General features: G+C 39.1%; 5 protein-coding genes across 6 annotated transcripts; 3 read left to right on the top strand and 2 right to left on the bottom strand.

The window, feature by feature from the left end:
- The first annotated feature begins 1,125 nt into the window (after positions 1–1,125).
- LOC123470658 lies at positions 1,126–2,961 on the top strand. The gene is made up of 4 exons (XM_045171209.1): positions 1,126–1,150; positions 1,845–2,057; positions 2,128–2,319; positions 2,405–2,961. The coding sequence occupies exons 1-4, from the start codon at positions 1,126–1,128 to the stop codon at positions 2,935–2,937; spliced, it is 963 nt and encodes a 320-aa protein (XP_045027144.1). The 3' UTR covers positions 2,938–2,961.
- Positions 2,962–3,728: 767 nt separating this feature from the next.
- Positions 3,729–5,927, bottom strand: LOC123470494. 2 transcript variants are annotated; one of them, XR_006644184.1, is made up of 3 exons: positions 4,869–5,927; positions 4,284–4,810; positions 3,729–4,224 (listed from the first exon to the last, which is right to left on the bottom strand). XR_006644184.1 is itself a non-coding variant. In XM_045170799.1 (2 exons), the coding sequence occupies exons 1-2, from the start codon at positions 4,380–4,382 to the stop codon at positions 3,898–3,900; spliced, it is 426 nt and encodes a 141-aa protein (XP_045026734.1). In that variant the 5' UTR covers positions 4,383–4,838; the 3' UTR covers positions 3,730–3,897. The 2 variants fall into 2 exon arrangements, 1 of the variants encoding a protein (XP_045026734.1); XM_045170799.1 differs by lacking the exon at positions 4,869–5,927 and having other exon boundaries at positions 3,730–4,224; positions 4,284–4,838.
- A 2,431-nt stretch (positions 5,928–8,358) lies between these two features.
- LOC116918806 (craniofacial development protein 1) lies at positions 8,359–9,503 on the top strand. Its single transcript, XM_032924574.2, has 4 exons — positions 8,359–8,544; positions 8,612–8,741; positions 8,814–9,017; positions 9,125–9,503. Exons 1-4 carry the CDS (start codon positions 8,487–8,489, stop codon positions 9,438–9,440), a joined length of 708 nt encoding a protein of 235 aa, XP_032780465.2. The 5' UTR covers positions 8,359–8,486; the 3' UTR covers positions 9,441–9,503.
- An 850-nt stretch (positions 9,504–10,353) lies between these two features.
- Positions 10,354–22,412, bottom strand: LOC116918804 (ubiquitin carboxyl-terminal hydrolase 24). Its single transcript, XM_032924572.2, has 36 exons — positions 22,262–22,412; positions 21,829–22,105; positions 21,628–21,766; positions 21,205–21,542; positions 20,869–21,108; positions 20,657–20,812; positions 20,429–20,585; positions 20,149–20,318; positions 19,681–19,947; positions 19,208–19,585; positions 18,942–19,130; positions 18,598–18,878; positions 18,354–18,531; positions 18,174–18,282; positions 17,983–18,092; positions 17,672–17,907; positions 17,355–17,608; positions 17,056–17,252; positions 16,125–16,989; positions 15,934–16,052; positions 15,560–15,862; positions 15,092–15,370; positions 14,662–14,862; positions 14,236–14,598; positions 14,050–14,169; positions 13,603–13,966; positions 13,279–13,484; positions 13,024–13,218; positions 12,631–12,951; positions 12,407–12,526; positions 11,837–12,226; positions 11,652–11,774; positions 11,519–11,584; positions 11,355–11,445; positions 10,833–11,074; positions 10,354–10,771 (listed from the first exon to the last, which is right to left on the bottom strand). The coding sequence occupies exons 2-36, from the start codon at positions 22,063–22,065 to the stop codon at positions 10,601–10,603; spliced, it is 8,175 nt and encodes a 2,724-aa protein (XP_032780463.2). The 5' UTR covers positions 22,066–22,105; positions 22,262–22,412; the 3' UTR covers positions 10,354–10,600.
- Positions 22,333–23,202, top strand: LOC116927563 (zinc finger BED domain-containing protein DAYSLEEPER). Its single transcript, XM_045171208.1, has 2 exons — positions 22,333–22,343; positions 22,719–23,202. Exons 1-2 carry the CDS (start codon positions 22,333–22,335, stop codon positions 23,176–23,178), a joined length of 471 nt encoding a protein of 156 aa, XP_045027143.1. The 3' UTR covers positions 23,179–23,202.
- Positions 23,203–24,750: the final 1,548 nt, after the last annotated feature.

Raw genomic sequence — 24,750 nt, 5'->3', positions numbered from 1 at the left:
CGTTCAGTGCACTTTAGTTATTTAATTGATGAATTGAAAAGAAACGAAGATGAAAATTATGTTTCTACTGATTCATAAACAAGGTAAATTTGTTCAAGAGATTTATTTTAGATGTCTTATTTGACAGGTTTTGATTAAACACTTTAGTGAAAGAGAGGAATTTCAGGTAAAGGTTAAAGAGCTAGTCTTTATCTTTCTGATTTTTTATTTGTAAAAAGTATAGTTGTTATATGGGAAAAAGGATCATTTTGAAATATTGGATCACCCCCGACATGTGCTGCATTCGTTGTCCCTACCCGCGGCTATTGCGTCAGGGTAACTTGATTGTAACTTGGGTTCCTTTCTCCCCCCTCGACCCTCTCCCATACCCGACGGCATAGCAGCGGGTCCATAATAATAGTGATGTCAGGGCTATAACATTAAAATTTTGTGAAATAAGTTACCTGTTTGATAAGTGCGTTAATTTTTTTACAATGCCACAATAGATTACCTTCTTAATTAAAAAGTGTACTTCCCAACGTGGATGGAAAACGCAGCCAACACACTGAATGCAAATTTAAAGCTTTGGCTGAGTAACACTGTAAAAATTTTATACATTTCACTAATCCTAAATAAAATTTTTTCATTGGTAAGAAATTCATTAATATTACGTATCAAATAATAATATATTCTTACTTCTGTTCTAATGTCAAATTTGTTTCGTGGTTCTAAAAGAAATGAAATACAGCAAATTTTTTTTTCACTAAAAAGTTTATTCTTTTTAAACATATATATAGATTTTAAAAATACAAACACAAATACAACTCACTTTAAAACCAAATCAAAAGAAAAAAAACAAAACAATAAACGTAAATAATGGCTGCGATAACTGGCAGCTAGACGATAAGTTTCATCTACTGAATAAGTGTCAGCTAGACGATAACTATCACTCACCTCTACAGAAAAAGTACCAGTGCAGCTTTTCCATAGGCTTCGTCTAGGCGCGCGCGACCAACCTTGTTTTTGAGGGATTTTAAGCAATTTCAGTTTTCCAGTTTCTCGCTAACACAACATAGGGTAGCACAATAGTTAAGGAAAAATCTTAAGGGAGCTTATGGGCAGCTGGAAAAGAGCTTTAAATTAAAAATGTCTCAAACGAAACCGTTGAAAAGTGTGAGGAAACAGTATAGACCAGTTTCGGATGCTGCGTTGCAAAATTTAAAAAAATCCAGGGGGGTTTCGATTGCAGGGGGAGATAGGAAAAAAGGGGTTTTTGATTTATTTACCCTAGTAATACTTTTCCAATTCAGGAAATGTTCTAGAATACTACACTTTAAGACATTTTGCGTCTTATCCAGTCTTTATAAATAATTAATCATCCCTAGTTTATCCATGAAAATTAATTCAAGTAAAAGGCTAGGTAGTAATACTTTTCCAATTCAGGAAATGTTCTAGAATACTACACTTTAAGACATTCTGCGTCTTCTCCAGTCTTTATAAATAATTAATCATCCCTAGTTTATCCATGAAAATTAATTCAAGTAAAAGGCTAGGGATGCTGTTTAGTATTTTTTGCGTTTCTAGTGTCAAGAAAATATGTAAACATGGGTGATTCAAATGTGGATATGGGGATAATTGATAAACTAGGGATGATTAATTATTTATAAAGACTGGAGAAGACGCAGAATGTCTTAAAGTGTAGTATTCTAGAACATTTCCTGAATTGGAAGAGTATTACTAGGGTAAATAAATCAAAACCCCCTTTTTTCCTATCTCCCCCTGCAATCAAAACCCCCCTGAATTTTTTTTAAATTTTGAAACGCAGCATCCGAAACTGGTCTATTGTGTAATTTGTGGATTGATAGATGGAGACGAGAAAAGAATACCCTCTGTTTTTAAAGTTGGGAATAAGTGCATAAAATGGCAATCAATTATTCCTGGACTTAAAAAAACATCCAAACTGTGTGTTCGTCATTTTGACGAATCCGATATTGTCAAAGGCGTTACAGTTGGGCATGACTTTTACTCTGCAAAGAGATGGAGATTCTCTTTTAGTGCCCAACCAAAACATTATTTAGGTGTAGTAAAAATTATTCCACAAATAAGGTGATGGTGCTTCATTTTTAACTTTTAATCTTTTTGTTACAGATGGATGTTTTGCCTCTGCTTTGAAACAAAACAAACAACGCATTCCACTTAAGCAGTTGTTTCAAAACGAAAACAGAAGTTTTCATGGCCAGAAGACTAATGTATTGTCAACACATTCTGTGCAAGATTGTTCCAATTCAAGTGCAGCTGCTACCAGTATTGACTCTTTCGTAAACTCTCCATCATCACAAGGTAAACCTTTATTGTGTTTTAACATTAAGATATATACAAAACACTTAATGTGAATTCTTTTAAGTATCGTGTTTATTCTTTACAGATTCTGTGCAAGACTGCTTCAACATCAGTGCAGCTGACACCAGTATAGACTCTTTCGTAAACTCTGCATCACCATATTCACTCTGCATATGTGGTTACCTTATGAAAACACGGGATTCAGTGTGGAAGGATTGCGATGCTTGCAAAAACAGTCTGATCACGAAGTATGAGGATTTGTCTCTAGATTTCGTTTCAGCGGAATACACTGCTTCTTGTAATTACGGCGGTTTAATATTCGTAACCGTGAATTTTTTCAAAATTATTAGACTCGTAGAAAGTGTAATATTTAATTTCTTCGAAGAAAAAGAACACATTTACGTAACTAATTGTTTTGAAAAAGTTATGACCCAGTTATGCGAGTTAAAAATTCCCAATCCTTGCTGCAAATTGCACGAGGAATCATTGCCTTATTTAATAATTGAATACGTACAAATTCGGTTCCACACTGAGTCAAAACGTTTTCGAAATTTGTACCTTTCAAAGACCCGCACTGACATGAACTTTAATAAAAAAATTTATCGCACTGCTAGTTAAGACCAAAGAAGAACTAATGCGCAAATGCAGTTCTTAATTGAAATTCAGAGAAATGTGTATAAAAAAGAAATTTTATTTATTTAAATATGTTAACCTATTTCAATTTGACAAAATTTAATTTATTTTTACATGTTTTCGTATGTAAATATTGAATGAATAAACAAAAATATATTGTTCGGATAACGGAAATATTTATCCCTTTTATCTAATATTTATTAAAGACTATTTATTCGTATTAGATTTAATATTTACACCCCTTTTTAAAAGCTTTGCACAAGGGTGTGTAGGATTGACACGTGGTTCAATTCTGTCCACTAGGTGCCACTACCATCTTTAAGGAAACTCTTTACGACGAAGCCTTATGGGCAAAACCGACCCAATGAACGAACCATCCCCTCTATGACTCTGGTTTAACCATAATGGGCTTTAACCTGGATTAACTAACATGACCAAATCAAAGCCCTAGTGGCGACGGTTGCCACTTTGGCCATAAGAAAAACTGTAGGCGTGGATATGTACTACTTAGTACATATTCCCTAGCGACCAGCCTGGCTACTAGGGCTCGGCCCCGTGTCCAATGGGTAGGTATTTGGGCAAATGGGTAGGTATTACCGGGAAAAAATGAGATCCGTTGGGTAACGGTTCTTTAAAGTTTTTGCCCACTACCTACCCGGGTTTTACGTCGGTAATCGAAAAGTGAAACCGGGTCCCGGTTCTAAACCCGGTTCTCATCGGGTTTTTAACCCGATTGCCCCAGATGTGTATTTTTCCTTTATTTTTTTTTTTTCGTTTCAAAATTGTATTTCTTGAACGAGATATACGGCGAAAGCCTTAACAAGTGTAACGGGATGAAAATTATAAATGTAAAGTAATAATAAAATTTTACTCTATCGTTGAATTATTACGATTTAACAGTTTCATAGAAGTTCAGTGCCAAGTTGGCACCTGAATGTTCGCCGGTTAGGTGTTTAAACCCGATGACGACATCAACTGGTCGGAATTTTCATCCCACATAGCGGCAGTGATGCCCATAAACGAAGAATGGTTCGGGGAGGTCCACAGATCAGTGGTCAGGGCTAAATTACAGTTGCCGAGTTTTGGAATGACTTGAAGTTTCAGTTCAACAAAAGCTTGCATAATTTTAACAGCCGTTGCTCCAAGCGGCTTGTACAAGGGTTGCAAAAGTAACAGAAATTTTCGAAATGCAGGCTCCTCCCATAACGTAAATGCGTGACGGTTGGTCACAATGAACTCCACATATGCCTCATGAGCAATACTTCCATTAAACTGAAAATAAATCAAATGAATTTCCATTATTGCATTAAACAACACAAGCTAAGTCTTACCTTGAATGGCCTAACAACTGTGCCCTTAATGTCCAATGTACTTTGATTAGTGTTATCTATCTTGTTGGGATGTTTAGTATATATGGGTTTGGACATCATACCAGTGCCATTAACAACAAAGGTACTTTTACAGTAACTGCATTTGCTTTGCTTGCCTCAAATCTCAGAAAAATTCATCCAAACCCATGATTTTTTTCCCCTAATCTTGACGATGTTACGTGTATGATCCTGTTTGCATACTGCTCGGTAGAGGGCAGGTCGATCAGTGGCCGGGATTCACCTGTCTGTCAGAGATGACAAATAGTTATTTCTCGGATCCGGCTACCGGCAGACCTAAAGAAGAAGCTTCGCGAAAGCCGGCTAGTCTTCGCGTATTGTGGATCTACTTCTGTGTTCTTAAATAAATTGTGCTCTGAAATTCACGGTTGGTATTTGTTCTTGGTTTATTCGGCTCGACGAGTGCAATAACGAAGATGGGCTATTAGATTCTTCTTTTGACTGCCTTGTAGGTGTTGCTTTTGGTATACCTAATGTTAAGTTTCATTGTCAATTAAGTCTACGTAGCTGAATATCATATCAATTTACCTTCAGGGATGCTTTTTCCACTTTTTGATTGTAATTCATCACATTCTTGATCACTATCTTCTAATTCTTTGCTGATCATACTAGTAGAACTAGTATTAGACAATGGACAATGCCGAAATTGCTCTTTTTTGCCCCACTGAATTATTTAATGACCACTTTGACATTCTTGCTTGTTAGTTCAAACAAAACAACATAAAATAACTGCTCTAGTTTTATTATGAAAGTTTAAGTTAAAAGTAAGATACAGAATTCTGAGTATGCCTAGATTGAATACTGGGAATGTGAATACAGTCTGCTATAACAATGTATACATGACGCCACGCAAACAGAAGATATAGCGTCTTCATAAACCATCTTGTTCACAACTATCACAAGTCAATTTGAACCTGCTTGACCGTTGACCTGTCAAGGATGAGGATCTACTTTATACTTAGATCCACCTATTAGAAAAAAAAAATCCTACCCAAACTACCCATTTTAGCAAATAGCCTACCCGGATCGCTCATGGGCGACTTTTTTTGGCGACGAACCGCGGGTAAACCGGGTTTTCAAGAACCGGGTCCGAGCCCTAATGGCTACTACTATGAATTAGGGATCGGCCCTGACCCTAATCGGGGCGCATTTTTCCAATTGGGTTTGGAAATTCGGGGCTCAGGGTGAAAATTTTTGAACTTCGATCTCAATCGGGATTGTATCGGGGTGCCTAATCGGGGATGCAACCCCGATTGGAATCAATCGATCGACGTAAAAACATAATCGATCGAGTCGAAATTGATTATTATAATGAAAATCGGGGTGTGCGCCCCGGTTGCCCCGATAAAAACCCGACCCAAATTCATAGTTTGAATTCAGGCGCCATTTTTGCAAATGGCGTTGGGGCAAGCGGGTTAACCTCGATTTTCTCCCCACCCCGCCCCGACTGACGAAATGTTACCCCGATTCAGCCCCGATTGCCTTTTCCCGGGGTGGGGCGGGGTGGTTAACCCGATTATGGCTAATTGGGGCCGATCGCTACTGCAACCAGAGTAATAGAATACTGGTGTAGCCACGGCCATGTTAACTCCCTCTCTCGGATTTTTTCCCAAAAGTTGTTGCCAATTTCGCGTATCGATTGTGAGAAAATGAGGCAAGATATCGATTTAAGTGTCCCATAACCGTAACGCCACCTATGAATTGAGTTTTAAGGGTTGTTAAGAAATCTCTTCATGCTCTTACTTTTTTCACACTAATTAATTAAGCCACTTTTTGTTTACTTTCTGAAGTACAGACGACGAAAATGAGCGAAAACATAGCGAAAACGTAATACATCAAAAGTTCACAACACAGCCGCTGTGGCGCTTTCGTTATGGGACAGAAAGACTTTCAGGCCAAAAAGGCAATGGGAGGGCCCGCCATAAAGCCTCGCTTACACTAGAGGTTTTTTAAGCTTTTAAGCTTTTAATTTTAAGAAGTTAAGGTCTTAAGCTTTTAAGTTTCTGGCTTACACTAATAATTTTTGAAAGTTTAACAGTTTAATAACTCAAAAGCTTAATATCTTAAATATCAAACTGGTTTGATATTTGAGCTTTTAAGTTGTTAAACTTTTAGGAAAGTTTAAGCTCTAGCCAATAGGAATATTCGGCTAGTGCGTACTTCTTCGTAATTTTTTTTGCATTGGTGCCACCACAAAGGTTCTTATATTTGTAGTTTTATTTCGGATGTCTTTTACGAATAAGATATTTCTTTTTAAGTAGAGTTACCGCAAATAAAAGAGCTGTGAATCCAACAACACATTTCGTTTCCACTGGTACACGTAAAAGTCGTAGTTATCCATTTTGATGACGCTCAACATCAACACAAAAATAGCACTTCGTCTGCTTATATTTATTTGCGTTTGCATGAAAACTAACTCCGCCTTCTTTTTAAAAAAAATTCACTTGACAGTGTAAGTTGAAAAATTAAAAACTTAGCTTAACTTCTTAAGAACTTAAAAGATTAAGGAACTAAAAGCTTAAGAAGAACCTCGAACCAGCCATATTCTATTACCTGCTGCAACCCTGGCTACGAACTCGGCCCTGCGCTAAGGGAGTTTTTAGGACCGGTGCGGGGATAATCTTAATCGGGGAGGATTTTTTTTTTTGGTGGGGTTTTTTTTGGTTTTGGTGCCTTCCCCGATTATCAAGAATAGATCTACATTGGCAGTGCCCTAAAAAAATGTGACCCAAGTCACGTGATTCTCGTTGGCCTATCAGAACTCAAGGTCACTGGTAAGAATCGGTTCATTTTAACCGGGAAGCTTCCCCTGATTAGAATGTGATGAGCCCTCGGCTATCTCAATTGCTGGAAGCCAATTGCAGGGCTGGTAACCAATTGGAAAAAAATGAATACGGCCATTACGTATGAATGCGATGTAACCGTTTCAGTGAATAAAAAAAAAATTTTTAAAAAAAATTTTAAAAAAAAAAAAAAAAAAACAGACAGTTGACTTTTGAATGCAGAGTTTGTTTGAACACTTATCAGGAAAAGGAACTGAATTCCCATTTGCATGCTGCCCAACATTTAAGATCTCTTTCAAGAGCCACTCTACCTAAAATGATCAGAAAACATGCTCGGTGCGGACTTTGATCATCATTGACACCAAAACGATCAGGAAATGTGAAAAAAAAAAAAAATTTTTAAAAAAAAATTTTTTAAAATTTTTTTTTAATTTTATTTATCCAAAAACCAAAAATTTTTTAATTTTCTAGGATAAACACGAAAATAACTCGAGTGCGCCAAAAATTTTTTTTTCCCCTAATTTATTTTAAAAATTTTTTTTTTTTTACAAAAGATTTTTTTTTACCAAAAAAATATACTCGATTAAAGTATTGTATAATTCCTTTCAAAACTTTTTTTTTTTTTAGATGAGAGAGCTAAGTCTATCTTTCTTTACTATGGATCTACAGACCTTTTGTACTCCTGTTACCATGCCAAAAAAAATATAATATTTTTTTTTTTTTTTTATTAAAATTATTTTTTTTTTTTATTTTTTTTTTTTAAATAAATACAAAACATTCCTCCAACTGTGAAATAGTCAACGCCTTCCTTTATGACAAGTCCAGATAACTCAGTTCTGTTGCAATCTAAAGTGTCTATTGAAAGTCTTCTATGTCCGAAAGCTATAAAAAAAAAAATTTTTCAGCAGAATCAGATGCAGTCAGAACACAACAGAAAAAAAATACCCAGTGCGTCTTACAGACCGAACTGCCAGATTCACCGCCTTAGACAAAATTCCGCAAAACACGAGCAATGCAACCTAGAAATCGCTTCCATCTATCCGATTGACAGTTTAATTAAGGGGAAGCTTTTAGCTTATAGTTGTCCCCAAATTCCAGAATGGGGGATATAGGTGACCACTTCAGCCGAGATCACCCCCCCATACTAATACACCATGCCCTAGCTACTGATTGCCCCTAAAAACGGAAATATCCCTATAATTGGCAGCCCTGCACCCATCGAGCTCATGAAGCAGACAACTAAAATTTCATTCTTGTGGTTGACGACTTGACGAATCAAGGATTCAAGGTACGGGGAAAAGAACATTGAGCGTTTATTGCCTAAGCTGCTTCTTAAATTAACGATAGCACAAGTGTCTTCGACATGTTAAATGAAGAACACTATTCTTCTGATTCCAGTGACGAGGACTACATTCCAACTGGTGATTTTTCTGGAAATGACTCCTTGAGACTGCTAACTAGCATGTCTGACTTGTAAATTTTCTTCAGGTGCTGAGAGTGATGTTGAAGAATTAACAGATGAACCTGAGCATAGTTCCAGTAGTGATGGGGATCAAGTGGCAGACCAAGGATCTGCTGCAAAGAAAAAAAAAAATTCTTCAAGAAATAAATTTAAAACGTAAGTTTTCCCTTGGTTAATGTATGTAATGTGATCAGACATTTTCCCTTCAACTGCTAATTGGTTTTCTAGCAAGATAAGAGATTCTGCCGTGCAAGATAAACAAGACAGAGTAAAAACTACTTATGCTGCTGAAGATAACAAAGAAAGATTGGATAGTCTTTGGGCTTCTTTTAAGGATGTGTCTGAATTAAAAGAAGCAAAGGAAATAGTGACACCTGCTATTTCATCACCTGCAACCTCTAAAATCTATGAATTTGCTGGAGAAAAAATTGAGTATTAAATATTTTTAGTGTCATATCTTTAGAAATGTCAAGCTGTAACCAAAGCTAATCATTGTTCTCTGATTTAGTTGGTTACTTAACTATTATATTTGAATTCAGAATTCCAGAGAATGATCAGAAGATTGCATCCCTAAGTTCACAGCAAATTAAAGGAAAAAGGCCTGCTTTGAGAGCAGGTGGTCTTTCTAGCTTGACCAGTCAGTTATCCAATAAAAAATCTAAGCTCAGCACCTTGGAGAAATCTAAACTTGATTGGGACCAATTCAAGAATGATGAAGGAATTGCAGAAGATCTGAAATCATTCAATCAAGGAAAAAAAGGATTTCTGGAAAGGCAAGCTTTTCTGGAACGAGCTGACGTCAAACAGTTTGAGATCGAAAAAAGTTTACGTGCTGGGCGAAAATCCAATTCATAACAACCATTGTCTCTACCATGTCTTGCAGATTCCCAACGATTCAAATACAATTCATTAATCAAACGGCTCGATAGTTTTCACCAAGAGGCTGTCCATGATGTAATTACTTCACGTTTCATTTGTTCCATGATGTCCTTGTCATGGGAACGCGACAGTGAACCCCCCAACAGTGGCCCCCGAGGGTACCCCGACATTGGCCCCCCTCGTTTTTGCAGGGGGGGCTACAGTCGGCGAAGAACGCGACACAGCCCCCCCTGGCAGTAGAAGGGAGGGGGGGGGGAGCCTGTGTCGTGTAGGCATACAACACCAGCACCCCCCCTCAAATTAATTCAATCGAAGGGGCTGTCGCAGTGGCAGTCGACACCAGTGACCAGTCCCGTTGTCAGTGATTTAGTTGAACGATGTTATTTCAGCCATTTGTGAGCTAATTTTATGATTTTTTTATTTCTAGTTTTGGAATATCGAATCTTGCTGCTACTTGTTTTGTAGGTTGTGTTAATTTTTAGCAATTTTTTTGTAACGTAACGACGTACGCGTAATGTAACAAACGAACTCTAGATTAAAGTAAATCAATATTTGCTAAAAAATTAACACAACCTTTAATTTTATCCATTAATTTTATTTAAATCACTGACAAGGGGACTGGTGTCGACTGCCACTGCGACAGCCCCTTCGATTGAATTAATTCGAGGAGGGGGGGGGGCTGGTGTCGTATGATACTACGACACTACGACACTGCCCCCCCGTACTTGAATGATTTTAAGAGGAGGGGCTGGTGTCGTCCCCCCTCCCCCCCCCTGCAAAAACGAGGGGGACTGGTGTCGGGGTACCCTCGGGGGCCACTGTTGGGGTCCAATGACCGCATGCTTTTATTTAGTACATGCGATTCGTTATTTCAAGAAATAAACGCCAGTGGCTATTGAAACTGTATTTGCATGACGCTTAGAAGGTAATTTCGTAGCTTCAGAGAAAGGTGAAACGTCCGTCTGTCTACGTGAAGCGGACATGGAAAGTTGGCACATATTCAAACAGTTTTAAAAGGAGGTTCGGACTTCTCTAATGACCGGCACATGCACTTTGTCAATACAGATATTTCAATGCACGAAAATCGACAACAGCTGGCATCATAACAAGCAACTTAAATAGACATAGTCACCAATTCAAGATGGACCTAAGCTGAAACGACACTTCGACTTCGAGGCTGATTCTAGGGTAGTGGGCGTCTCATCATTCTCGGCGGGTTGAGCTAATCCAAATTCGAGGTCGGTTTCTGTTTCCATGTCTGACGATTCGAACTCCGTTAATAGTGCTGTAGCTTCCTCCAACGTAACCTAACAGCAATAAATGTTCTTATACTTTTGCGAACCAATCCGTTATTAATAGCTGTCTTACCTGGGCAGATGTTGTTCGCTGAAATATTCGCGTGTTGGAATTCTCATTACTTAAGTCGGCATGTGGTGACCAATAGCTCTGTTCTATTTTCTGTTTCAACCAATTGACAGACCATTGCCACTTGCATGGTGATTGCAATAAGTAGTCTTTGGCAATCTGGAGGCGGTTAGCAAGACTGACTAAGAATTTCATAAGCTGGTAGGCACGCCTACTATCACTGCTTTGCTGTGATTGTATCAAGGCTAAAGAAAAAGAAAAAAGATTTTTTTTTACAGGAATAGGATACGCTAGATAAGATTGCTAATCTAACTTACTAAATGAAAGTTAAACATGGAGCATCAAGCCCATTAAGAATTGCAAAATGGAAGTTGAAATATTATGAAATTCTACAGAATATCAGTGTTTCGTATTATGTTATGAAATTCTATAGAATGTAAGTGTTACGTATTATTTGTTTTATGGCAGCGGATTTAGGTATTGGAAATATCTCTTATTTTCTGAACCCTAACAAAACCATTTTACCTAAAACGCCTTCAACTGACTGGCCATCCTTGTCGGTAAAACCATCGATAACGCACTGAAGTCGATTAAACTGCTGGCAATCCTCCAAAACCTAAGACATTATTCGAAAAACCGAAATGAGAATAGACAAACATATATGCATAATTTAGTAAGAGTAACAGCACCAGAATTTCTTGAAGAAGTTGTGTCAAGTTTTTTAGTTCGCTAGCGGAAACAACCGCGCACTGGTGCTATATAAAGGTAGACCAAGTCATAAAAAGGTTTTGCTGGAATCTATCAACAAGTTAGAAAACAAACCAAAGTTTCACGGAGAAGAGCTCGTGAAAAATCCGATTTGCCCCGGGCGGCATACAGCAACATTCGGATTACTGCTGACGTACAACTGATGTTATTCAAATGGCAGCATGCTACGACTAATTCCTAAGAGAAAATATAACAGTATCGTATACGTGAAGGAATGTTATTGATTGAATGGAAAATACCTGGAGGTAAAAAACAGAATTTTGTCCATATAGCGCTGCTGTGACATCAGAGGGTGTGGCAAGCCTTCCACGATTATCAGCTTCTTGAACCTCGGCGTCTGCGTCTTGCAAATCACACTGAAGGATCAGCGTCGCCAATGTCGTGTGAAGGTCGTGGAAATCCTTGGCTTGCGTTTGACTCCATCTTCTTTGCAATGTAGAGGTAGGAGAAGGTGCCGGCAAAGGTATGGCAAGACTCTTTTGACCCATAGTTGTTCCCTTAGAATGGTTTTCTCGGGGAGAAGATGAAGGCGATGGCGGACTCTGTCCAACCCTGTCGGCTCCCAAAAGGAACACCAGAAGCTTACGGAATGCACCAAGTTGAAATAAATGTTGACATTGCTTAACTCCCTAAAACAAGAACGGTCAATACTTTATAAGCCAAAATAAAAATAAAAATAAAAATAAAAATAAAAATAAAAATAAAAATAAAAATAAAAATAAAAATAATAATAATAATAATAATAAATATCTAAATAAAAGAATTATAGATAAATAAAAAATTATCAGAAACAAATTTGCAATACGTACCATATTGGCATAGGCTGACAAGAGGTAGAAAAACTGTGGGCATGTTTTGCAGTTGTCAGGAACATCTTTGTCTAGCATCGAAAGCAGGGATTCGAGGAGTTTAATTAAACACAGCTCAGTCTGGAATAATATAGACACGTGTTTTAATCACATTGTGAAACGAAAGTGGCCAAAGCAGTTCGCTTTGTAAGCATTGTTGCTCTGTTTCTTGTATGATTTAATACCGTTAGACCTCCATGGCTAAAGAAACTCGACAAAGAGTTTTCCAATATTCTTGAAAATTGTTGACGTACACTGCGCGATGGACATTCCAATAGGAAGGACTTAATATGCTTAGTGCCCTCTTCCCCTGACCAAAAATCAATGACCCAGAGAGAACACTCCTTAAATGTGGATGTGTAGTTGTTGATAAGATCAACCCAAGAAGAAAGCCGACTGGATTCTTTTGCACGTATTCGTAAATAAGTGTGACATAGGAAGTGAACCGCAAGATTCACTGATGGTATTGCGCAAGCACCGGTTGTCATGTCCTTAGATGCATTAGCCTATGCAAGAAGTATGGATTAAAAACAGTTTCAGAACATCTAAAATAATGAACTTGTTTCAATTGTTCTTACTTGACACAATTCGTAGATAAATTCGTAATAGTCGGGACAATACACATCCCGAGATTTCAGAAAACGAAGATTTTCTTCTCTGACTGCCTGTTGAACGCGAGCTGGCATTTTCCCACCAAAGAGACCTTGTCGTTCACCATGGTTTAGCAACTCGGACAATTGGCTCAAACTATCGCGCTGCGGAAAACATCCAATCTGACAAACAGAGTTTTATGATTTTCGTCTAATTTATGCTTGCTCGGCAATAGTAGTTACTGAAGCTGATGAAAGTTTATTAGGTGTCGTCGACAGAGATCCAACAGCACGGAAGGATCGGCTTCTAGTCACAATACTTGAATTTGTAACTGAGTTGATAGTTCCCTTACGGGGAGTCCGCGGAGTTTTTGTGGGATCTTCTACTCTGTCATAGAACAGAATGTAGCCATTCCAATATCGCTGCCGTGTTTCTGGAAAACCATTCGCTGAACGAAAACAAAATACAAACAATTAAGAAAGGAAAAAAAAAAAAAAAAACATTGAAGAAAAACAGAATAGACATGAAACAAAGTTAAACACTAAACGTGACAGAGGCTAAATTACTGGTATCGTAGCTCTTTGCTTTATAGGTTCCACCAAAGCATTCAGCTTCTAGCGTTGTGTCATTCATTTCAAATTCCTCAACTGTCGTATCGTTGAATTTCAGCCATCGATTACGACAAGTGTTGTCCGAACGCTTCCTTTCTTTGATAAACGAATAATAATGCCCCGCGCTAGCTTGTCCACTGTGTACAACGACACCGACGAGCTCATAGTTACTTGACGACATTCGGGTACTCTTTAAAGTCAGGCTGTTGCGATTCTTGGAAGAAGACGTTAAAGTTACATCCACGCTAGGACTGTCAGTTCGTTCTCGCTCTTGGATGCCTTCTGACGTGTACGGTGCCATATCTAAATCCCATGGAAACTAAGGAGGAAAAAAATATCCTGTAATCAACGGTATGGTTTTGAAGATAATCAACGGTATGGTTTTGAAGATGATAAACCAACCTGAAAATAGTCATCGAATTTGAGTGACCTTCCCGCATCCCAGTCATAATAGAATCGCTTCAACTGAATAACCAAGGTTGAAGGCAGCGTCTTGATGCACATGCGTTTAACTGTATTCCTCTATTTTGGAAACCAAATGTTAAAAAAAATTACTTAATGGACAACCAAATCTTTTTCATTATTTACCTTAACGCCACACTCTTCACAAAAATAAGCATTATCTCCTTCTAGAAGTTCTCCTTTGACAAACTGCTCCAGTGAGTCGACTAGATTGTGACTCTTCACTGTCAGGTTTAGCGCAAGGAATATCTGCTCTCTTTCATAACGATGCGGGCATTCTTTGCAAATCATCTGATCGCTGAAAACGCCACCAAGCGTGTTTTGAAAAAGTTTTTCCCGTCCAATTTTAAAAAGATGTTCATCAATGCTGTCGGCCAAGTGCGTGAAGAACTCGAAAGAATCCTGCTGTTCACGAACGTTAACAGGTTGGCCTCGAAGGCGTAAGCAACGCCAGAACTTCTCTGGGACATAGTGTTGCAGCTTAGAATCCTAAATGGTGAAAGAAAAAGACAAATGCAAGCATGAACATGGAAACGAAATAGCAGTAGGTACCTGCAAGTGACCCATGACCATTTGGAACTGAAAAAAGAGAGTGTCTTCGTCCGACTCTTCATCATCGATTGCCAAAAGGCTTTCTTTGAGGCCTGGGATGAGAAGAAGTTGCTGGATAACTGAATTCATATAACAAGTTGCTCCTGCATTTTTTAACCCCACATAATTACAAGCAGCTCGACCTTCCACAGCTGGTTCAAACTAGATTCCATATACAATTCATTAGAAGGATGTTTTATCGCACGGCGAAGTTGTTTTTGTAGCACCTATAGCATTTTTTTTTTCTCGGGTAAGCATCGTACCCTTTACACACTTTTGAATAGAGCAGTAAGTGAAACTGTCTCACTACTTTGCCAACCCGAGAAAAAGGTATGCATATCGTAACGTACAACTCGCCAATGTGTACAATGCAATAAAAAGATGGACGTACCTCAAATTCTTTCGCTAAATCTGGGTTGAATCTATGATGCATGGATATTAATTGTTTGACGATGGCTTCAAGATTTTCTCTGCATTCAAACACCAATTCAATGATTAATGCGTATGCCGCGAGTCTCGATTCTGTTTGACTGCATTTCGGATTGATATTCGTGGGCGTGGATAAGAAGCTAGCGCGCTTCAATCCCTCAGCAATTAATTTCGACGCCGGGAAAAGGTATTGGTTAAGAAGGTCGGGAATCAAAAGTTTGCCTGCTTCTTTTCGATTTACCTAAAATATGAATTAGTTTGCGTTAGGGCATAAATTAATCGAAAGATTATTGTGAAACTAAAGAAGATATTGCTATGATTAAATGGCAAAGTTTCCTATTAATCCTCGATAAACTAAGATCGATATTAGTATTTTAATTTGACTTTTTAATCTCTTCATTTTAAAACATATTTTTGTCGTTGTACTTACGCCTTCGCAATTTAGGAGTCCTCTCACCACATTTAAATGGCCAGCCAACAAAGCATTATCAGCTTGTTCCATCTCGTTGGAGGAAGTTCCACTATACGGAGTAAAATTAGATAACCATGCAACTTCATCGTTGAGCATGGATACAGCCACAAGCCCTAGACTGCGCTGATCAGCTGAAGACAGTGATGATAACAAGCGACAGCGTAGATTAAAATATTGACTACATTGCGCTAGAAGTCGCTGGGATGCCCCTCGTGTGGTACACGATGTTATCCATAGTGGAACTGGGGCCTTAACTAATATCTGGATTTTCGGTAAAACAATTTTTCAACTCCTAAGCTTGCCTATGACAAAATTATTTCATGAACTATTACCTGAGTTAGCGAATGCTTACTAAATTGATTTTGCGCTTGGCTGAGTCTGAAAAACAGAGCGGAAGCTTTGTCTCTCACCTCTGAACTGGCACAACCAAGAAGAATGTCGATAATGAAATCTGAATGAATAAAAAATAAAATGAAGGCGATTTTTCTGTTAAGAATTCATGTAGGTGGTAGATAAGGCTTACCTTTTACATACGGGAAGGAAAAAAATGCCGTCAGCTCTTTTGTGCCTCGCACTTCCAGGCACGTAATCAACAATTCAAGAGCTTCACAGGCTATAAGAACATCTTTACTGCAGAGTTCTTTGTTCGAAGCACAAATCCCAAAATATAGCCCCGCAGTATCTGTATCACCACAGCTGCTGCTAGTGCTACTCGTGCTGCCCGTACTACTCTGTCGACTTCTTCTACCAGGATTCGGTAGAGACGATGGGATGCTACAATTGCTGCCAGGGCCACTTTCACTCGTACCACCAAGTTCTTTGTTTGGTAGCGATGATGATCCTGGTGCTGCAGCCAGGTACAACTTCCCTGCAGCGGCTGCCCAACAGACGCGAGCGAAGCAAGAAATCATGTCTAGGAATTCAACTTCGCTCAGTGTTTGCAACACCTGCAAAGCTGCTTTTGCCGTCTCTAAAGATGTTTCTTTAACGGGGCTACAGGAAAAACTCAACGAAGTGGTGACGGATTGCAACTTTATAGGGGAAAGCTGAATTTTCATTGGTGTTGTCTGGCGCATAGGAGAAATTTTCGTAGGCGTCATTTTGGTTGGCGTTAACTGTAACTTTGAGGGAGTCATTTGCGATTTCGTCGCCATACTTGAAGCCGCTTCATCCACTTCCCCACACAACAAAAAACGTGCCAACTGTAACGCAATTAGACAGCAACCCTGTCGAATTTCATAATTTACATCTTGAGAAAAATAATCTTTGCGGAGAACACGAGACACAAAGTTCAGTCCACAAGCTGACAGAAATTCTTGCTTGAAGACGTTACTGTTGTTCACTGCAGCACTGTCGAAAAACGTTGGCATTAACCGCCCAGATAGAACCTAGGATTCACAAGAGTGAGTTGTAACATCTATATTAAAGACAGAGCAAAATGTTCAATGATTTACCTCAAGATTATAAAGTACACGAAAAGGGGACATAGACGGCGCTGTCGGATTTAATAAACCTCTGAGCATGTCTTCCACAGTTTCCTTTGAATCGCTTTTATCTACAGGAAGGTGATGGGGAATACGCCGGAAGCTCGCAGATCGTATATTACTAGCCAATCCGCCCGGCCTGTGAGACACAGAAAGTGCAGGTGCGCCTAAAAAAGTGCACACACCCATTATTGCAAAGAATAAAAAATTTTAAAAAGAGAAACAAGAAAAAAAAAAAAACTGAAGCAAAAAGGAAGAATGCATGGTACTTTTTGTCGGAGACGTCGCGATTGCTGCATGCCCCACAACTGACGACCCACTTGCACGCATAGGGGGGGTTAAAGAACTCGAGTTACTGGCATTTAAAACAACGGAAGGCCGTGGACGCACGTCGACGTCAAACAAGGCGGCGGTCGAGAAAGCAGAAGCAGCAGATCGTCTCGAAGCAACCTTTTCCAGAACTTCTAGCACTGCTGGATCTGTTGGAATTAAATGCAATAGCCTCCGAATAGTTTCTTGAATTCTGTCAATCACAAATAAGGGAGGTGAGTACCTATAGTAGATTAATGTCAATATGGTTTGTTACTTTAAATCATTAATTTCTGAGAGTTGATAAAGCATGGTGAAGACTTGACCACCATTAGCCATAACGATTCCAGGTAAGGATCGTTCTTGTTCTATGTGGAAAGATATGCGAGCAGCAGATGTATTGGAAGTGCAAACAGCAGCAGCCTCCTCCATTTCGTTTTCACCTGCATCTTGCGGTAAGGATCCAACAACTGGGGATGGGGTGCTAGGCAGCTCATCCCAATTTTCTTTCAACTGAGGTCACAGCAAGACACAATGTATGAAATAACGAAATGAATTTGGGCCATAACTTGAGGTTTCAACGTATACCTCAGTCAGCTGTGCACCACTCGACACAGCCCCAGGCCCAGATGCTGATTTAACAACCCAAGTTTGTTTGTCTGTACAACCTAGTTGACTCAAAGATTTTTGTTCCCGACCTAGTTACAAAACGTAGAAAAGAGGTTCTGTTGTACTATTACAATTGACGTAGTCTAATCACTTTTTTTTTCCTGAGTTACCTAGGATAGAAGGGCGATCACCAATCACTAGCATTAGCTGTTCAGCATTCAGGCGTAGAAGAGAAGCTATTTTTTGTTTGACCGCCCATATAGTTTCATGGCTATGGACCTATTAACGATTATTTTTTTTTTTACAATTTGGAACTTGACTATTACATGGTCCTAAATATTCTTTTTTACCAGTAAATCAATGTCCGTTTTGGAGTCTTCTGTTTTTATATGTAACCCTATTGGTTCCCCTTTGAATGATAGTCCATGGGGTAGAATTGTCCTTGGAGCTGGATGGCTTTCTTCAATGACACTTATATATTTCTCAACTAGTTCTAACAGTCGCCTGATGTGCTGGAGACAGCCAGATCTAGAAAGAAAATGATATGCATGAAAAATTACCCTATCTTATGGATGAATTTCATGACCTGATTACTTTTTATCAGGTGCCAATGACTTTAACTGAGCCAATGCAATTGCAGGAGTAGTTGAACCCATAGCTTTGGAACATGGAACTTGAGTTTCTAGCCGCTTGTAGCAATCATTAATAAATTTTCTATGCAACACCGCAGGATCTTTCTTCATCCGTGGTGCAAGATGCAAATACGAGATATCCAAAATGTGTCCCATGGCTTCCTTGGCTAGATCTTCATTTGGAGACTCCAAAGCAACTTGCCAAAAATAATCAGTGCCAACCGGATCTAATTTTTCCACCATCTATCACAGAACCAAAAAATCAACTATTATGACTAAATGTATGTAACACACTATTATTCTTACCGCTTGTGTTCCAAACCTTCGCATTTTACCGTCTGACACATTCACAGATTCAAAAAACGTTTTTACGCATTCAAACCCCTTCAAAGTAAGATGAACAGGGTCACTTTTTAGGATTTTTTCTCGAAATAAAGCACTTTGTGTATCAGGCTGCATATCACCCAAACAGGATGCAAACCATTGGAAACAACACTGTGTCAAATAAATTGAGCAGAGGTAACTAAACGTTAGAATTATTATAAATATGTCTAGCAGTGGGGCAAACAAACCTCTCTGTCAGCTTCACATCCATCTGGATTCGTCACAAGAATGTCCCACATCTCCTTACACCGAGCCCATGGAAGATATAAATCAGCTTCTTTCAAAAGCATTTGCAACAAATCAAGATGTGCCTGAATAAGCTGCCCGTGTCGATAGCCATATCTTGCATCTACAATCGTCTCTTGGGTTAACGGTTTGCACAAAATTTTGGCTGAAGCAACAGCCTGAAGATGACATTTTCCAAGGGAGACTAGTAGAAGTTTAACAATTTCGTGATTAGTATTCCACTCAGCCAAGGCAGTTTTGTCTGGTTTATGGTAGGTTCCACTTCCTTTGACCATGCTTCGAGCTACATTCAACAAATGGCGAAGCAGTGGAAGGGTGCCCTATAGAAATGAAAATAAATGAAGGTCAGATTCTATACTAAAATAGTTAACTACCGAATCATTAATTTATTCGCCCTCCATGAAAGACACATTACCTGATTTCCTTTTTTCAAATCATCGATACAGCGTAAAACGTATGTTTTCCTCAACTGCTCCTTGTTCGGTATTTCCGCCAAGACACTCAAATGTTCATCAAGGGCTCTCTCTACCAAGTGACACGGAAGTCCGGCGTAGCGGGCCAAATCCCATAACGTTTCCAATATTTTCGAACCGGTTTTTGATACTCGACATTCTTTCCCTAGCTGTCCAAGAAAGCTAAGTAGCTTTTCTCGCATTCGATCATTCGAGTTGCGCTGCCATTTCTACAGAAAAAATGTACAACCATTTTTGATGAAGGTAACTAGTGTTACCACATTTGCTTCATTATTTCTTATCTATAAATTTTTTTAGTAATCTAGTTGCAGAGTTCGAAGTGAAATCCTCTCATAACAAAAAACCATAATTGTAAAGTAATATCAGAGATAGGATAACCTGATTGACAACTTTAGTAAGAAAAATTTTACCTCTTGGACAAGAAGCAACAAATGATCCAACTGCGCCGGTGCGAGCTTTGGAGCGGCCGCAGCAAGAACACTGTGAAGATTATCAACAACATGAAAACTTTTTTCTCCCATAGCCCAGATTTGGCTCAACTCATCGGAGCTTAAGCGCGGGCCCAAAAATTCGACAAGACCTAGGTATAAAGTTAGTCTAGAGTTAGCAAAATAGTAGAACAAGAAGAACAAGAAAAAAACAAAACAAACATAAACAAAACAGTAAAAAAAAAAAAAATAAATAGCTAACCTTTAATTCGATCGGTGTACTGTACATGATCAATATTGCCTTCAAGAGCAACGGACAACACCTGATGATCGGACAACCATTCCGCCAACTGGTCTCCAGGAATTGAAGATTTTTTTGGTGATGTGGATTCAGCTTCTTCAACTAGCTTTGATACTTCCTTAAATAAATTGCTATCTTTAGAATTAAGTTGCTAACATCACAGTAACGAAAAGGAAAGGAACAAATTACTTTTAGGGCATTCATCCGTGTGCTAAAATGAGGTGTTTTCAACATACGCAATATAACTTCAAGGCGGATATTGTTCATCCTGTCAGCAAGATCCGGCCACAAACACTTGCACAGTAACTTCAATGCAACCAGCAGTTCAAGGACGGCTCCAATATCCTGAAAAACACAGCTTATAAAATTTTCCTACTATACAATTAGACTGTTGGACTTACCTTGTTCTTTAAATCTTTATCATCTAATTTTGTAACATGATTAAGGGCTTGTTCCAGGCACTTTGTAAGCATAGGACATACAGCCGATGGATTTAATAATTCAGCGCAGTTTCCCAATGGTCTTAATATTGCAGCCATTGAAACAGGATCTAGATCTTCTTCAAAACTATCCTGTATCATTCCAAATCCATTTTTGGCCCCAAAATGATTCAAAAGATCCACAAGCCAACCATATGGGTCCTTCAAAACAAACAAAGATTTGTAAACTACCCCTTTTCAACTTACATAAAACAATGGAAAACATAACAAAAACGGTAAGTAAAAAATGGAAAATACCTGATTAAAATTTTCCGGTGATCTTGCAAATATTTCGCCTGGTCCAAAAAGGTCTTCCCAGTGTTTTTCTTCACTATGCTGACTCTTATTCTTGCAATTCCACTCACAGTCTAAATCACAGGCAAGGGCAAATACCTGGTTAAGCATCTGGACAGGAACCGGTTTGTGCTTCATGCAAACAACAAGGAGGTCAACAAATAGTTCCAGCATGTTAAAGATTCCCTTTTGGATTTCAGAGTTCCATCTTTGCACTGCTCCAGAATTCAGTAATTTTCTGAATGCTTCAGGCATGCATTTATTTAAAAACCTCTGCATGTTTTCATCATTTTCTCCAAAACCTTCATTGAATTAACACAGTGAGTAAAACTATGAAAAATGAAGAAAAAAGAACAAAAACAAGTTAAGGAGATTTTAATTTAATACCTTCTTCTATCAGCTTTGTGGCAGCTGCGAGGCATTTGTGTAAACTTTCATCTTTCTTGTAGGGTATAGACCATTGATCGGTAAACACCCTTGACTCCAATTCATACAGGTGGGTTTCAGGAAAGCCATCTGTTCCACTCTAGAAGTTATAAATGAAAGTTTTAGGGAAACAAATAAAATGATTGCAAATGTAAATTTTACTTCAGCCACAGATGCTTCTTCACTGGATCCTTTTGAAAGACCAGCAACATCTTTCATATCAACATCAATATTTAAATCAGCAACAGGGCCATACGAAGACACAGACTGATCGTTGGTAAGAATGGCAACTGCTTCATTAAGGTCATTCTTAGCTAAACGTAAAGCTCGCTTAATTTCTCCGATGTCTGGAAATCCCATGGCCATTAACGTGCTGATATTTTCATCCTCGACGTCCATGACGTCTTCTCTCCGGCGTTTAAAAATTTTTATTGTTTATCTGAGGATCAAACACATATAAAAATTAGAATAACAGATGTGAAGGATAAGTGGATCTTAAGCACTCTACACATCTTGTCTTTTATTAGTTTTTTGTCTTGTTTTTTTTTTTTTTTTTTTTCCTATCTTTTTCTTTCTTTTTTTTTTTTTTTCTTACTCCGAACACAAGGGGCACGAACTCCTTCGCGGAGGTTTTTGAAAATCTTCTATACACATAGGATAAACTGCATGGAGGAGTGGCAAACAAATCTAATGGCCCACAATGTACAAACGCGCCCTCTCTGATTGCTATGGGGGCTGACATCTTTGTCAGATGTTGCCAGCTCTTTTTTTTTCAATCTATCATTTCCTACCTGTAGCTAGGGCTCGGCCCCGATCGTTTTCGATCGGGGCGAACCGCGGTTTGCCGGCCAAAAATCACCAAACCGTCGGTTCAGTTTAGCCGTTTTTGACTTCGGTGCGGTTCTCGGTTTGGAATTCGTCATACCGGTGCGAACCGCCGCCATTTTGAAATTTTTTGAAAATTTGGCGGAAATTTCAAATCAACCAATCAAATCGCGTTGAGCGTAAATCGCGTTTTTTAGGATTGATCTTATGTGGAATTAATCCTATAGTTTGCCAGCTGACAGCGAAACAACGATTGATAGTGATCCCAAACCCAAACACGGAAGTTCAAAATCCAAGACGGACCATTCTTTCATAGCTGCTATTATATCCACAAAAACTACTGAATCAAAAGCAGATGAATTGAAACAGTATGTGAATGAGGAGACCGAGCCCAGTAACTGTGATCCGACCGATATACTAAGTTACTGGGACCAAAGGTCTAAAAGATGGCCTAAATTATCAAACATGGCTAGAGATATGTTAAGCATTCCAGCCACTAGTGCAGGCAGTGAGAGGGCGTTCAGCACTGGAAAAGATTGTTTTGGAATTGCTAGGATGAGCCTTAATTCCGAGACTGTTGAAGCCCTCATCTGCTTGCGCTCATGGTTTAAAGCCGGTTTGATCAACGAAATTGATTCACGTTCCCACAATCTGACTGAATTCGATATTGAAAACATTGACGAATGATGATTAAGAAAATTGTTGTAATGATGTGGGCAAAAATACAACTGGTTTTTCACATAATTTACGACTTATACTGTTGTGTAAACTGTGTAAAACTTGTTGTGTAAACTGTCTAAAACCGCGGTTCTTACGGGTCACACCGCGGTTTTCTCCTAAAACCGCGGTGTGTCGTTGTTTTTCCTAAAACCGCGGTGTGACCCGTAAGAACCGCGGTGTGAATCAACAAACCGCGGTGTGATCGGTTCCCAAAAATTGATAAACCGAACCGCACCGGTTTGGCCTTTTTAAAAAAAGGAACCGCGCGGTTCGGCCAAAATCGTACCCGATCGTCACGGGGCCGAGCCCTACCTGTAGCTAGGGCCTGCTAGGGCTGTGGCCCGGGTCATGAAAACCCGGGTCAGATCCCGGGTTATGAAAACCCGGGTCAGATCCCGGGTTATGAAAACCCGGGTCAGATCCCGGGTCATGAAAACCCGGGTCAGATCCCGGGTAAAGGAAAAAAAAAAAAACGATAACAGGCAACCTTTAAAGGAATTTTTTTTTTCGGGACGGGTTTCGGTACGGTTCAAGGGGTTCTCGGGCTAACCCGAGATGTGACGCCATCTAGTAGTAAGACAAAGAAGCTTTTAACTCTTACGCTAAGTTACGAGTCGACAAAGCAGAATAGCTTAAAAACATAGCAATCTACAGTAACGGTCAGGAATCGGGGTATCTCTCTGCGTACTTGGGAACTTAGGTCCTCCAACCAAGTCACCAATCCACAGGCGCCTCGGGACGTTTGTCTCAATATAGTGCTGCGACTGGTGACCAATTTTCAAAACAATTTTTCCACTTCCCACAATTTCTACACAAGTTTTACACAATTCTATGCCAAACAAAATCACATATAGTTTTGAACTGCTGGAGACTATGCTAAAAATGCTATGCTTTCCTACTTCAAGTTCTAGCTCATTGTAAAAAAATTTAAAGATATTGTGGATAGTGGAAAAAATCGTTTTGAAAATTGGCCACCATTCGCAGAAAACGTCCAAATGTACCTAAATCCTGTCAATCAGGCGATGCTGCTGGCAAAAAAAGAAGTTTTCCAAATATAAACGTTGTAATGGTTGAGTCTGATGACGAGACTGAAAAGAAGAGAAGAAAAGTGCATTTGACCCGATAATTTCGCGGGACATGACCCGACTCGGGTTGTTTTTTCTGACCCACGGGTCAAGCGGGACGGGACATTTTTTTTGCATGGTTGACCCGGTTCAAAACCCTTTAAGGAAAAAAACCCGTTAATTTTAACCCCTTAAAAAAACCGTCCCATTTGGTCCGGGCCACAGCCCTAAGATTGCTATGTTTTTAAGCTATTCTGCTTTGTTGACTCGTAACTTAGCGTAAGAGTTAAAAGCTTCTTTGTCTTACTACTAGATGGCGCCACATCTTGGGTTAGCCCAAGAACCCCTTGAACCGTCCCAAAACCCGTCCCGAAAAAAAAGTTTCTTAAAGGGTAGCCTTTTATCGGTTTTTTTTCCTTGACCCGGGATCTGACCCAGGTTTTCATGACCCGGGCCACAGCCCTACCTGTAGCAG

This window comes from Daphnia magna, linkage group LG3 (assembly GCF_020631705.1).
Source record: "Daphnia magna isolate NIES linkage group LG3, ASM2063170v1.1, whole genome shotgun sequence".
NCBI classification, from domain to species: domain Eukaryota; kingdom Metazoa; phylum Arthropoda; class Branchiopoda; order Diplostraca; family Daphniidae; genus Daphnia; species Daphnia magna.
This window is presented reverse-complemented; position numbering and strand designations above follow the sequence as displayed.

Coding starts and splice junctions, on each gene's coding strand:
- LOC123470658 (XM_045171209.1), top strand. CDS start 1,126: ATGTCTCAAACGAAACCGTTGAAAA. Junction 1,151..1,844: donor TCAAACGAAACCGTTGAAAA/GTGTGAGGAAAC, acceptor GTGGATTGATAG/ATGGAGACGAGAAAAGAATA. Junction 2,320..2,404: donor AAACTCTCCATCATCACAAG/GTAAACCTTTAT, acceptor TATTCTTTACAG/ATTCTGTGCAAGACTGCTTC.
- LOC123470494 (XM_045170799.1), bottom strand. CDS start 4,382: ATGATGTCCAAACCCATATATACTAAACATCCCAACAAGATAGATAAC. Junction 4,225..4,283: donor CAGTTGTTAGGCCATTCAAG/GTAAGACTTAGC, acceptor ATTTATTTTCAG/TTTAATGGAAGTATTGCTCA.
- LOC116918806 (XM_032924574.2), top strand. CDS start 8,487: ATGTTAAATGAAGAACACTATTCTTCTGATTCCAGTGACGAGGACTAC. Junction 8,545..8,611: donor CGAGGACTACATTCCAACTG/GTGATTTTTCTG, acceptor AATTTTCTTCAG/GTGCTGAGAGTGATGTTGAA. Junction 9,018..9,124: donor TTTGCTGGAGAAAAAATTGA/GTATTAAATATT, acceptor ATTTGAATTCAG/AATTCCAGAGAATGATCAGA.
- LOC116918804 (XM_032924572.2), bottom strand. CDS start 22,065: ATGGACGTCGAGGATGAAAATATCAGCACGTTAATGGCCATGGGATTT. Junction 16,990..17,055: donor GTGTACTTTATAATCTTGAG/GTAAATCATTGA, acceptor TGTGAATCCTAG/GTTCTATCTGGGCGGTTAAT. Junction 10,772..10,832: donor AGCGAACAACATCTGCCCAG/GTAAGACAGCTA, acceptor TATTGCTGTTAG/GTTACGTTGGAGGAAGCTAC.